The following is a 14689-nucleotide window of genomic DNA, read 5'->3' as shown; positions in this document are numbered from 1 at the left end:
GGCCATGACAGATTAACTATAGTCATCTGAAAAAAGCGGGTTTTCTTTAGACTAAGTCTTGGTTCCCAGGCACCACCTGCATCATCATAAAGTGTGCCACACATTTTGTTTTTGTTTCCATTTTCAAAAAAATATAAAAATCCTAATCCTTAAACACAATGCAAAAAAACAGTTGAAAATGGAAACAAAAACGTGCAAAGAACTTTATGATGATGTGGGAAGTGCCTGAGAACGAAGACTATTATTTTCTTTTAGCCTTTACTTCTTTTGAGTAATATTTAAGTGATACTCATCTGACCCAGTGTGTTACCATATGTACCCATGTTTTTTCAGGTGAACAATTGACTTGCCTTTGTATGTGTTTGTGACGGGTGCCACCGTTGGGGCAGGGTACGCTCACCTTTTCGCAAACACATGATAGTGATTCATAAACACATGCTCATGATGAAAGCGGATTTGTGCAATCGACTCTGCTTTATGCAGACATATCTATTAGATATGGAAAGTGTTGCTTTATTTCTATAACCCCCTCACTCACTGACTATTCCAGCATATTGATGAAGGTGTGCAGCTTCTTGAAGTCACGATCCCGTGAAGTTAGAGAGACATCCCGTGACACCCTCGTCCGTATCAGTCAATCGCTAGGTCTGCGCTACTTCAACTTCATTGTGAAGGAAATGAGAGAAGCTCTCACAAGAGGCTATCAGGTATGTTGAAGATCAAGGTGGTTTGAGTTACGTCATGAGTAGAGTGATAATCTGGCTGTGCTTGTGTAAATGTATACCCCAATCCATGGACTTGCTCTATTAATACCAGCTGTATCTAACCTGTAACATTTAGGAATAAAGAGTCCCTTACTGCTGGTTGTCTAAAGTGAAGTTTCAAATGCCCTGACCTGCCGTGACGGACTAACTATAGTAATATGAAAGAATTCAGCGTTTATTAAGTTCTTTTGACATGTTTGATAGGTAAAATATTTAGATTTTATGGTATTCTATTTTCCTGCTTGTATCTTACGTTTTTAGCTTAGAATGTTATACATGTAGTTATATCACTTTCCATTCACATTATTTGTTTATTTTTATGGGTGCGTTGTCCGTAGTCTGTCCTTTGTGAATTTTCTTTTCTACATTTCTTAACTAAAAGATCTATTGAGCTGAATCTGTGTATGAATGATCTCTGCTATGGTGTCTTGAAAACTTGCTCACACAAATGTGATCCAACTTTAAACATACCTGAGACATTGAAAATGTAAATTTTAGCTCACCTGAATTAAACTCATGTTAGCTTATGTCCTGTGAAACTACAAGTTCTATGGAGCTTAAACTTTGTATGAGTGAGTGAGTGAGTTTGGTTTTAGCAATATTCCAGCAATATCACGGCAGGGGATACCAGAAATGGGCTTCACACACCCATGTGGGGAATCGAACCGGGTCTTCAGCGTGACACGCGAACACTTTAACCACTTGGCTACCCCACTGCCCCAAACTTTGTATGAATGACCCCAGCAATGGTTCTCTAAAACCTGCTCATAAAGTTTCTGTCAGACGTTAAATTAAACATGGTGGCCATGTTGAAAGTGTCAGTTTTGCCTATTACTCAGACATTTCTGTATGTGTGATTGTGTAATATTATTAGAAGCAAGCATGTGTTATGCGGAATAGGATATGTCAGGATGTGTGTGGCATGCAGAATAAGATATGACATAATATGATTTGGGGCATATTGTAATATAATTAAATTTTCGTTGTGTTCATGGAAATTCCTGCATTCTGATTAGCTGAATTGGTCACGTGTTATTGCATTCATTTCCCAATGAACGTAAAAAATTAAGCCACGCCCACCGCGGCGCACTACTTTTATTACTTCGGAATGTCGGGGAATCCCAATATTACAGTCGAGGGAATTCCCTTTCTGCTCACATGTATCGTCATGCACAGGACATTTAGCGACTTTCATGCATATTCATTGTCCAAACTACCCTTTGAAACCGATGGCCGAGAATGAATGAAACAGCAAACGTGCAGGCTCGCTCGCCTGTTTTATTCCCGCTCGCCCCGGTTCAACTTTCATGTCTTCGGGTTTCATTTATAACTAGCATTTCTCCAACTGTGATTTACCGTAATCAGGGAAGTAATGTTTGAATCACGCAGTAAATGACCATGCTATTTGAAACTGCCGCCTTCTCTCGGACATATTTCTTCCGGTTCGTTACAGTCTGACTGTTGCAGTTCTTTTCGCCTCTTGCCTTAATTGACAGGTCAAATGAACATTGTTTTAATCCCACTCTCCGTTGATTGGCTACTGACTGTGTAGGCGTGTCAAGCTATGTGCATAAATTAAACGATCACCTGATTCATGTCAGGCCACTGTATGTATTCCTACACCTGGAATGTTTATCAATGTCGTCATTTTTGTCTGTTTTGCTATATGCAACTGTTTTGGGTTAAACTATTGTAGATAAAACATGTTTTACGTTGTCGAATTTAATTATAAGCATTGACTGTATATTTTTTTCGGTTCATTGAGGTATGAATCGAAAAGCCGATGTGCAAACTTTTGTAAGAATCCCCTACGCGGATTCATACAGTTTGCATATCGGCTTTTCGATTCATACCTCAATGAACCGAAAAAAATACACAGTCAATCCTTAAATTAATTTTGAGCTTGCTACAAACTTTTGATCTTCACATAGCCCTGCTTTTCTAGTGTTACTGCATTTTTTAAATCTCTGAAACTAAATGTCACTGAAACTTTGTATGAATGATCCCACCTATGGTGACGCAAGAATTTGCACACAGAATTCAAATCCAACTTTAAGCATGGTCACCATAATAATCCCCTGCAACAAAGTGGAAGGGGGATATAGGAATGGGTGATGTCCGTTTGTCCGTCTGTCCGTCCTTCCATCCTTCTGTCTGTCATGTTTCGTTTCTGGAGCAGAACTAAAAAATCATGAGAGATATCTTAACCAAACTTGGCACATAGATAGGTCACATGGTGAACCAGTGCCTTTTGATAGTTTGGGATTTAAAAAAAAAAAAATTCTCGAGTTACCATGGGAACAACTTTGACTTAGATTGAAAATGGCGATAGTCCTCCACACAACCGGTCATGTCATATTGGTTGGGGGATCTGAGTATTTCATGCATGTTTCTTCCTACTTCAGGTGAGCTACAGAGCCTGCTTGTTTTACTGCTTACAACCACTTATGTTCACCCCTGTCATGATATCATATTACCTCTGCCTGCAGCTCCATGTCCTGGGATTCTCCGTCAACAGACTCCTCATCAACATCCAGCCTCAACTCAACCCGGGTGACCTTGACCCTGCTCTACATAACCTCTCAGAGGTCAGTTTCTTCACACATGAATTTGAGATATTGTCACTCATGATGTGACTCTTAAACGTCCTGTTAACTGGTAACAAGCATTGTGAATTGATTTCCTAAATATGTATGTGAAAAGAAATCCAGCAATAACTTAATGATAATTTGTCTCTTAGCCTTTTGCTGATCTTGTCTATAAGCCCAGATTGTGAAAAAAATTGAATGTATCTATCGAATAATGTCTGTTAAAAAACATCCAGCAATAACTTATGTGTAAAGAGATCCACCAATAATGTATTGTTTTCTTGGCCTTTGTTGACCTTGTCTATGAGCCCAATCTGTAAAAAGCTTAAAAATTTGATCAAAAACTTTGTCAAAGTCCTTTTTGACCATGTTTCTGATAGTGTAACAATTGACATAGGTTGCTAGGGATCTATTCTAACATTGTCTCTCTGTTATTAAGGTAGCCAATAGTGAGTGATTATGGTTTTATGCCGCTTTTAGCAATATTCCAGCAATATCACGGCAGGGAACACCAGAAATGGGCTTCACACATTGTACCCACTTCGGGAATCGAACCTGGGTCTTCGATGTGACAAAACAAACGCTTTAACCACTAGGCTACCCAACCGGGCCAAGGTAGCCAATAACTGTGTAATTGATATACATCTGAAACTGAGTTGAAAGAAAGCCAAGCCTAATTCCCCTTTAAATTCATTGACTGACTTAGATTTTGATATACGGAAAAGAGTGCAGGGGTAGGATCTGTATGGCAGGCAGTTGGTGCCAGATTGATCTAGAAGGTTGTAGGATGCTAGAATCAATTAGGCAGTTTCAGGTGAATGTCTGGGGTTGGGTCCACCTTTAACTGATGCATCGGGAGGAAGGAAATATTTCATCAGCTGTGTGTATTCAGGTGTTCAAGGAGGAGTTGTTCGGCACAGTAGCGGAGGAGAAGGGTGTTGAGGGCATCACCAAAAAACTCATGGAAGCCAAGGAGACAAAGAGCTATGATTCGTACGAGATTGTAGCCAAGTATGTCGGGGTCGGATCTGTCCACACCCTTATATCTCCCCTGAAACAGGTGAGAGGGCTACATTACATCACTAGTGTGCTTGTCTGTATCATGAGATACTTTTAATATGTAAGATAGCTTCGCGATAAATTGCAAAGAACAAGAAAGAACGAAGCTTGGTTTATTTCACAATAAAACATTGTTCTGTCATGACGTCATTTCAGGGGATTTGAACATATGCTAGCAACTTGATGATGTCGTAAATTGGACGACATTAATTTTGAAAGAGAAGTGTCCAGTGAGTTGTTTCCCTTAGATGTAGCTGTGCCAAGCAGATATATGCTATGGTTGAAAGATCGCATGCAAACGTGGGCGAGATATGACAATCGGTATTGGGAGAAAAGTGGCAGATAATCGACATGTAAATTGTGAGAATACAAAACATGACCCCACTGTACATATAAAGGACTTGCTCGACATTGCCAAGGTCGGATTGTATTCAGGGAGTCATCATTATTTACATACATGTAAATGTTTTTAAAGCTCGAGCATTCTGTTGACATCCTTGAAAAGGTTGAACAAAATGTTGATATCTCATACAAGAAATAAACGACTCATGGTCATTGTTTATGCGCCCTTCATGATTTATTCTCCCTGCAGTGTTTTCTTGTACGATAAACAACAACCGTTAGATGTTTATTTCTTAAATAGAATACAGTACTAGTGTGCTTGTGTATAGCAAGGTATGATCTAAAGGAGGAGGCGGCAGGAAGTGTAGCACTTGTGCCTAATCCCATTGATGTTTTGGACAATAAAATATGTTTCATCTAAATGATCTTAATATACACTTCTGCCTGGGAAAATTATGCCTAGGAAATATGAAGGAAAAGATAAATGGATTTTGAAAGAAGTAAAATCTCTTTAAATTCTCTTAGTGGAACCAGTTCAATTATTACTGCTTATTTCAGCTGCTTGAGAGCACACATAGTCAGAAGACATCCCAGAAGGTGGAGGAAGTGTTTCGCAGGATGACCAGTGGTCTGATGGAGAACACCGGACTCACCACGGAGGTGCGCATGACCCTGCTGCATGGACTCATCGTGGACAACATGGAGGAGGTGGAGGAGAAGAGGAGGTGAGGCAGCTGACAGCTTAGTGGGAGTAGAGTGGATGCATGTGTGAGAAGAGTGGAGAAGAGTGGATGCATGTGTGAGAAGAGTGGATGCATGTGTGAGAAGAGTGGATCTATGTGTGAGAAGAGTGGATGCATGTGTGAGAAGAGTGGATCCATGTGTGAGAAGAGTGGATGCATGTGTGAGAAGAGTGGATCCATGTGTGAGAAGAGAGGATGCATGTGTGAGAAGAGTGGATGCATGTGTGAAAAGAGTGGATGCATGTGTGAAAAGAGTGGATGCATGTGTGAAAAGAGTGGATCCATGTGTGAAAAGAGTGGATCCATGTGTGAGAAGATAGGATGCATGTGTGAGATGAGTGGATGCATGTGTGAGAAGAGTGGATGCATGTGTGAGAAGAGTGGATGCATGTGTGAGAAGAGTGGATGCATGTGTGAGAAGAGTGGATCCATGTGTGAAAAGAGTGGATGCATGTGTGAGAAGAGTGGATCCATGTGTGAGAAGAGTGGATGCATGTGTGAGAAGAGTGGATGCATGTGTGAGAAGAGTGGATGCATGTGTGAGAAGAGTGGATGCATGTGTGAAAAGAGTGGATGCATGTGTGAAAAGAGTGGATCCATGTGTGAAAAGAGTGGATGCATGTGTGAGAAGAGTGGATGCATGTGTGAGAAGAGTGGATCCATGTGTGAAAAGAGTGGATGCATGTGTGAGAAGAGTGGATGCATGTGTGAGAAGAGTGGATGCATGTGTGAGAAGAGCGGATCCATGTGTGAGAAGAGCGGATGCATGTGTGAGAAGAGCGGATGCATGTGTGAGAAGAGTGGATGCATGTGTGAAAAGAGTGGATGCATGTGTGAAAAGAGTGGATGCATGTGTGAAAAGAGTGGATGCATGTGTGAAAAGAGTGGATGCATGTGTGAAAAGAGTGGATGCATGTGTGAAAAGAGCGGATCCATGTGTGAAAAGAGTGGATCCATGTGTGAAAAGAGTGGATCCATGAGTGGATCCATGTGTGAAAAGAGTGGATCCATGTGTGGATCCATGTGTGAAACCATGTGTGAAAAGAGTGGATCCATGTGTGAAAAGAGTGGATCCATGTGTGAGAAGAGTGGATCCATGTGTGAGAAGAGTGGATGCATGTGTGAGAAGAGTGGATCCATGTGTGAGAAGAGAGGATGCATGTGTGAAAAGAGTGGATGCATGTGTGAAAAGAGTGGATGCATGTGTGAAAAGAGTGGATCCATGTGTGAAAAGAGTGGATCCATGTGTGAGAAGAGTGGATCCATGTGTGAGAAGAGTGGATCCATGTGTGAGAAGAGTGGATCCATGTGTGAGAAGAGAGGATGCATGTGTGAGAAGAGAGGATGCATGTGTGAGAAGAGTGGATCCATGTGTGGGAAGAGTGGATCCATGTGTGGATCCATGTGTGAAACCATGTGTGAAAAGAGTGGATCCATGTGTGAAAAGAGTGGATCCATGTGTGAGAAGATCCATGTGTGAGAAGAGTGGATCCATGTGTGAGAAGAGTGGATCCGTGTGTGAGAAGAGTGGATCCATGTGTGAGAAGAGTGGATCCGTGTGTGAGAAGAGTGGATCCGTGTGTGAGAAGAGAGGATGCATGTGTGAGAAGAGTGGATCCATGTGTGAGAAGAGTGGATCCGTGTGTGAGAAGAGTGGATCCGTGTGTGAGAAGAGAGGATGCATGTGTGAGAAGAGTGGATCCATGTGTGGGAAGAGTGGATCCATATGTGTACTAGACAGTTCAACCAGTCATCGCTGTACCCTTGTCTGACCAAGGCTTGGATCTGTTACTCCCTTGCTACTCTTACATTTCACAAATGAATCAGATCAGACCCATGGGCACATGAAGGCCTAAAAAATTGCAACTCTACAGAAATAGAAGTATTATAAACGCCATGCTCTGCTTTTTACCTGCCATCAGAGAGGATGGATCTGAGATGGCGAAAGAGTCGCAGCGTGGCAAAAGACCTGAAAGTTGCCTCCTCCTGCCGTCAACTCTCCCTCGTGGAGGAGAGAAGCCAAAAATACATCGCAAGACCAACATGCATGTCATGGTTGCATTTGGGGCCCAGGTACGAAACCTTTTATCTATCTTAAACCCCCTTAACCCCCTGAGGTTCCAGGTCAGTATAGCCAGGTCCCAAAACCTCACACTTTGACAATGGAAAGTCCAGGGATAGATGCTACATGTCCACAATTCTTAATCATTCGAACTGATGGCAACCATCACGTCAAACAAAGTTAGTATTCTTCTTTCAAATCAGTATTTCTTATGAACCAATGATTTAGATGACTCAAGTTTCCAGAATAATTTTAAATTATTTTAGATAATGTGACTTTTTATAGAGGCCTGCTATTGGTTCGTCTCATGTTTAAGTATCTCTGAAGATCCGGGGTAGAATAGGTCTTCAGCAACTCATGCTTGCCGTAAAAGGCGACTATGCTTGTTGCAAGAGGCAGTTAACAGGATCATGTGTCATGCTTGCTGACTTGCTTGATGCATGACATCGAATCGCAATTAAACAAACAAATAAGTATCTGTGTTAAAGATGTTGACATTTCGGTATTCCTGGCCTGTTACTGTGAACAGATGTATAACAGTAAGCTGATGCTGTGGTATTGTCTGCAGGTGTTACACATGTGTCTGAAGAGGTCGCACCTGCTGCCCCCCAACTACGAGCACCGGCAGCTGCTGGACCCCCTGGTGGAGCCCCTCTGCCGCTGCCTCTACTCCAAGCATGTCAAGGTCGGTCACCTGACCTGTTGGTGTAACTGTGACGTGTTACCAACCACTGGTGTGGCTGGTCCAGGTTCAAACCCTGGCTGCTTCATACCCAAAGACGTTAAAAGATGGTACTTGTTGTTCCCCTATATGGCGCTCAGCGCTAAAACAAGACTGGTCGGCATGGAGTCAGTATGCTGTGTCTGAGTGGGATATTCATGTTAAACTGCGGCATGGTATCTCAGTGAGCTAGCACTATAAATTGGCATCAGTCTAGACTAGTACAAGCGGCCCCACACACACTTTCATGCATATAGCTATATAAGTGCAATAATCTTGGACACGACCTTAAACACGACCTTTAACCTCATTTCACCTCACCTGTTCCAGGTTTTATGACTAACTGGTCGCTGTGATTTAGCTGCAGAATAAAAGATTTTTCCTACTGGCTTATCTTTTAAGAGTACTACTCGTAAAAACACATTAAAATTTCTTAATGCTTTGTTTGTGGAAGTGGATATAAATTCGTTCATTTTTATAAAATTTTCCATCACGAAAATAACGCAATTATTGTGTGTAAATTCTTTGCCTTAAAGAAATTAACTCTCAGAATTATAATATCTATCTAAACTTGCTGTCTCAATTTCAGGTGAATTCCCTGGCTCTGCGATGCTTTTCTTTCATGCTGAGGTTCCCTCTGCCTGCGCTGAAGAACAACATCAGCAAGATATCCCAGGGGATGTTCCTGTTGCTTAGCAACTATGCTGCGGCTGGAGCGGCAAAGGGAGATAACCAGGAGCTGGTCATCATGTGCTTCAAGGTAGGATCAAACAACTGGCTTGGCAAGGGGAGTGTGTTGGGTGTAGAGAAATGAATTTGATTTTCATTTAGGAGTTGGTAAACATGAAGAAATGGAACTTGTTATAGAGAACAACTTCTTTATCGTTTTTCGTGACAGCATTTCAGGGCAACTGCTTGACCCTTCACCAGCATCTTCACGGGCAAGGGAGGTAACTGACAATAAAAGTCAAGTTTCCACCCTTGCCGAACTAGGCTGAAATTTCGTGGCTCAGTCGTTGCCACCAGCGCGCATTACAAGTTAAGTCCCTTCTATGTCCCTCTTAATGACCAATCAGATTCCTCCTCTCATATCACTTGCATACGCTTCAAACAAAGTGGCTGTGCCCAGTCAAGACAATCTAAATTATAATCAAGATGTATTATAATAAAACAGGTCTTACTCCATAAAATGCATCAAGTTACTTGAGCACCTTGATTTAAAACATTAAAAAGATTGGGAAAACATCTGTCGATGCCCAGTTGATAGTACACATGCACATTCCCTCATCAAAGTGAACTTGAGGTTACAGTCAGAAGATTTCTCTTTAATATTTTGGGGGGCCTTTTTGATTTGTCATCTTCTTGTTTTATAAAGGGAATGGTAGGAACAGGCACATTGGCATCGGTGACCAAGGGATGTTGCAGTTTTTGAGGCAGACATCACCTTAAGATGTCTGTATCTGGTGTAGCGTGATGATTGACAGCTGTACTTGTCTGTGACCAAGGGATGTTGCAGTGTTTGAGGCAGACATCACCTTAAGATGTCTGTATGTGGTGTAGCTTGATGGTTGACAGCTGTACTTGTCTGTGACCAAGGGATGTTGCAGTGTTTGAGGCAGACATCACCTTAAGATGTCTGTATGTGGTGTAGCTTGATGTAGCGTGATGGCTGACAGATGTAGTTGTCTGTGTAGGCGGTGACGGTGTTGGTGAGAGACGTGGACTTCTACCAGGTGGAAACAGAGCAGCTGCAAGTTCTACTGACTTTCTGTGAGGAGGATCTGCTGGATAACACCAGACAGAGCACTGGCTTCAACCTGCTCCGGGTAGGCAGAACATTCACTCAATGTCATTGGATTCAATCTAGACCATCTATTAGCCATTCCAGAATGATCTTTTGTTCAGGTTTCAAATTTGTAATCAAGAATTTGTCAAAATATGTGTAGTTGCCAATTTGAAATTAGTGCCGTAAAGCACGAGAAAGCTGCCTTCTGATTGGTCATTCCATTGGTCGGTCAAAGTTTGCGCAAGGTCAGTCTGACATGACCCGTAATGGGATGTCCTAAGATCTTTGTTTAGCGGTAGCGAGAACTAAGATCTGATTTTAATGAGATTGGGAATATTGCTTGTTGAGACTTTTGCTATGCAGAAAAGATTAGTGGTGAACTGGTGGCTTTTGATGATTGGGGATATTGAAAAATTCTGAACTGCATTATTTTTGTCTTCACTGAACTGAAGGTATCCAGTGGAAATGAACCAAGAGTAGGGTATAAGTAGCCAAACACCATTTCCGTATCACTCTGGATATGACATCTCCTGGTGACTCTTGTATAACATTTAAACAAAATTCACAAATAGCTAGATACAGTAGTGCTTTTGTGAATGAATGTTTCCAAGTGATTAAAACCACACTTATTTATTTATATTCCAATGCAATGACTGTATTGTCTTCAGGCAATCTTGTCCCGGAAGTTGAAAGTGAAAGAGCTCCATGACTTGATGGAGAGAGTTCGGGAATTGTCCATCACCAGCTCGACCGGCCATGTCAGACTACACTGTAGACAGGTAGGTGTTGGTTTATAACTTGAACTGTTTAAAAAAATGAAATTTTTATTTTGTTGAATAGATAACCACCCCACCCCCAAACTTAAGGAATTGAGATTTTTATTCAACTGGACACTTTTTAACTGCTTCCTAAAGTGCATGGTGGTCAGGCTCAGTGACTTGGTTGTGTATGATCATGCTCATGGCGTGTCGCACGTCACGCCAAAGAACAGGGTTCGATTACCCAGATGGGTACAATGTGTGAAGCCCATTTCTGAGGTCCCCCACTGTGATATTGCTGGAATATTTCTAAAATCGGCGTAAATCCATACTCACTAACTCACTCATGGCGTGTGTGGCCAAGAGTTTAAGGGCTGCAGTGAGGTAGCTTTGATATTGCTCACAGTGCATAGCAACTAACAAACAAATCAGTATGTAACCTGTGAACATCTGGGTTAGAATTGATCTACAGAAACCCATGCTTGTTGAGGGGCGCTTGGGTAGCCAAGTGGTTAAAGCGTTCGCTTGTCACACTGAAGACCTGGGTTCAATTCCCAACATGGGTACAATGTGTGAAGCCCATTTGTGGTGTCCCCTGACTATATTGCTTGAATATTGCTAAAAGCGGGTGAAATCAAACTCACTCACTCACCATGCTTGTTGTAAGAGGTGACTAATGGGAGCGGCTGGTCAGGCTGGCTTTCTTGGTTGATACATGTCATCATGTCTAAGTAGCATAGATTGATGCTCATGATGTCAATCACTGGATTGTCTTGTCCAGACTCGATTATGACTGCTGTCATGTAGGTGTAATATTGCTGAGTGTGGCGTAAACAACAAACACACAAACAAGTCTGAACGTATGACTAAACAGTGTTGAGCTTCTGCTGCAATGTTTGTTGATTACAGGTGTTCCTGCAGTAACAACAAACAGACAAACAAATCTGAACGTATGACTAAACAGTGTTGAGCTTCTGCTGCAATGTTTGTTGATTACAGGTGTTCCTGCAGTAACAACAAACAGACAAACAAATCTGAACGTATGACTAAACAGTGTTGAGCTTCTACTGCAATGTTTGTTGATTACAGGTGTTCCTGCAGTAACAACAAACACACAAACAAGTCTGAACGTATGACTAAACAGTGTTGAGCTTCTGCTGCAATGTTTGTTGATTACAGGTGTTCCTGCAGTAACAACAAACACACAAACAAGTCTGAACGTATGACTAAACAGTGTTGAGCTTCTACTGCAATGTTTGTTGATTACAGGTGTTCCTGCAGTAACAACAAACACACAAACAAGTCTGAACGTATGACTAAACAGTGTTGAGCTTCTACTGCAATGTTTGTTGATTACAGGTTTTCCTGCAGTACCTGTTGGACTACCCCCAGAAGAACACCACACTCACTAAACACATGGAGTACTATGTGACCCAGCTGACCTATGACCTTGAGGAGGGTCGAGTCTCAGCGCTGGAGATGCTGGCGACAATATTCTCCAACTTCCCAGTGGTGAGTGGCTCCATTACTTCACTAAGTTCAACATTCCAAGTTTGGGCAATATACAGATTTTCTATTGGACAAGACTGTGAAACAAATGTTCTTATGCATATGAAAGACACTTTTTTTACGTTCATCGTTGTTCAAATGAGATGTAAACGAGATGTTAACACTGACAGACTTCTTCCACCTCCCTGGAGAGACACCTTTGAAATCCCTAGCAGGAATAAATACAGAAGCACTGTTTCTGGATGTATAAACACTTTAATCTTGAAGTCAGCATAGATTGGAGACCCATGAAGACCTAGGTAGAATAGGTCTTCAGCAACCCAAGCTTGCCGTAAAAGGTGACTATGCTTGTCGTAAGAGGTGACTAAAGAGATCGAGTGGTCAGACTTGCTGACTTTGTTGATGCATGTCATGGTATCCAATTGCTTGGATCGATGCTCATGATTTCAATCACTGGATTGTCTGGTCCACACTCAAGTATTTACGGACTGCCATCATATAGCTGGAATATTGCTGAGTGTGACATTAAACAACAAACAAACAAACAAACAAAGAAACAAAATTTTGGTTAATTAGTTGTTGCTGAACATGTGAGATAGAGACAATGTTCAGTAAGTTGCTCACTGCAAAACAAGCTTACATGGAAATCATCCCTTGTACATGTCTGCCACTTGATGTTGTGAACAATGGCAGCAGAAGGGATGAACACTATATATATATGTCTAGTTCACTCTCTTGCTTTCACATCCTACAGAAAGTGCTGATCCAGTTTGCTGGCTTGTTCTTCGTGCCAATGACGGCCAGCCTGATGAACGACGAGTCCCAGAAGTGCCGCAAGCTGACTGCCCTGGCCATCAAGGCCCTGCTGGAAAAGGTGACACTAGTGTTAGCACAAGTTGGTAGAATGGCATCATATCACATGTTCAACCCAACATAACAATGTTTAACCTAAGGAAGAGACATAATGGATGTCGACTTCTTCTTTATGAGGAGATCGCCTCCGTGGTCTAGTGACCCAAGACCCGGGGTTCGATCTGTGTCATACCAAAAGAAGTTAAAAGATGGTACTTGTTGTTACCCTGGCTGGCGCTTGGCTTTAAGTGGCTTAAACAAGGACTGGTCGACTCGGAGTCAGTATACTGTGTCTGAGTGGGGTATTCATGTTAAACTGCGGCATGGTATGTCAGTGGGCTAGCACTATAAAATCGGCATCAGTCGGACTAGTACAAGCATCCACACACACACACACACACGCACTAACAATCTTGGACGCAATGTTAATTTCACCTCACCTCTTCCTCATGTGTATGACTTCTAAATGCCATTCAAAGACTTCATGTTTATCCTTTTCACGTATGAACCATGTTCCAATATAGTGGTGTAGGGAAGACATTAATTGATATAGTGAGTACTATTCCCTTGTATGTGATCCTCTATGTGACCGAGATTGCATATTTAGCATTGATGTAAAACTTTGAACACAACCAAACTTCTTTTTATTCCTCAGCAAGTGTTTTTTGTATGTTTTAGATTGCCTTTGTTATGTTTTTTCGTTGAATGATGCACTTAGCGCTATTCAGTATGATGGCTGCCTGTAATTAACTAAGTTTGGCTCAGAAAAGGGCAGTGATCACTATCATGACCGATGAACCAATCTTACTTTGATTCCAAGCAACCAAGTCACCAGTCTGACCACCTGATTCATTTAAGTCACCATCTGTGAAGATCTGGGGTAGAATAGGTTTTCAGCAACCCATGCTTGCTGTAAAAGGTGACTTAGCTTGTTGTAAGAGGCGACTAACAGGATCAGGTGGTCAGACTCTCTGACTTGGTTCAAGCATGTCATCGTATCCCAATTGTGTAGATTGATGCTCATGATGTTCATCACTGGTATGTCTGGTCCAGACTTGATTATTTACAGACCGCTGTCATTTTGCTGGAACATTCCTGAGAGCATCGTTAAACAACAAGCAAACAAACAAACTTCTAAGTCATCTTGTATGACAATCAGAGGTACCTGGGGACCAATTCTAAACCTGAGTCCCCGAGGGGTTGAGAAAATGTCATTCTCTTTCAGATTAAATCCTCCTTGAGGCACTTATTGCATTTTCCTGGCTCAAGAAAATCTACATGACATAGTTGTAACCATTTTCCTTAATAAAAATTGTTACCACACAAAAAACTTTGTTTTTGTATGATATACGTCCACCCTTATGGTGCCTCACCCTCCACGGCGCGTCACGCCAAGGGAAGCAACTCTCACCCAAATCACTTTCCTTATGTCATCTGACAAAGACAGACGTGCTGTTTTTTTCAAGACAATATAAAGACAAGATAATCGTTCGTACAAGAACCAT

At 41.8% G+C, this 14689-nt stretch overlaps 1 protein-coding gene across 1 annotated transcript in view; it reads left to right on the top strand.

The window, feature by feature from the left end:
• LOC124141476 (small subunit processome component 20 homolog) overlaps window positions 1–14689 on the top strand; it is a 91814-nt gene that overhangs the window by 61275 nt on the left and 15850 nt on the right. The window contains exons 45-55 of the mRNA XM_048402402.1: window positions 551–707; window positions 3254–3352; window positions 4245–4412; window positions 5312–5478; window positions 7419–7569; window positions 8127–8243; window positions 8869–9039; window positions 9974–10105; window positions 10734–10844; window positions 12183–12335; window positions 13087–13206. Coding sequence (XP_048258359.1) covers window positions 551–707; window positions 3254–3352; window positions 4245–4412; window positions 5312–5478; window positions 7419–7569; window positions 8127–8243; window positions 8869–9039; window positions 9974–10105; window positions 10734–10844; window positions 12183–12335; window positions 13087–13206 — 1546 coding nt within the window. The remainder of the gene's footprint in view (window positions 1–550; window positions 708–3253; window positions 3353–4244; window positions 4413–5311; window positions 5479–7418; window positions 7570–8126; window positions 8244–8868; window positions 9040–9973; window positions 10106–10733; window positions 10845–12182; window positions 12336–13086; window positions 13207–14689) is intronic.

Source organism: Haliotis rufescens, unplaced genomic scaffold (genome assembly GCF_023055435.1).
Source record: "Haliotis rufescens isolate VD_foot unplaced genomic scaffold, xgHalRufe1.0.p SCAF_26, whole genome shotgun sequence".
Lineage (NCBI taxonomy): Eukaryota > Metazoa > Mollusca > Gastropoda > Lepetellida > Haliotidae > Haliotis > Haliotis rufescens.
Note: the sequence above shows the minus strand (reverse complement) of the source record. Positions and strands in the feature narration are given on the sequence as shown.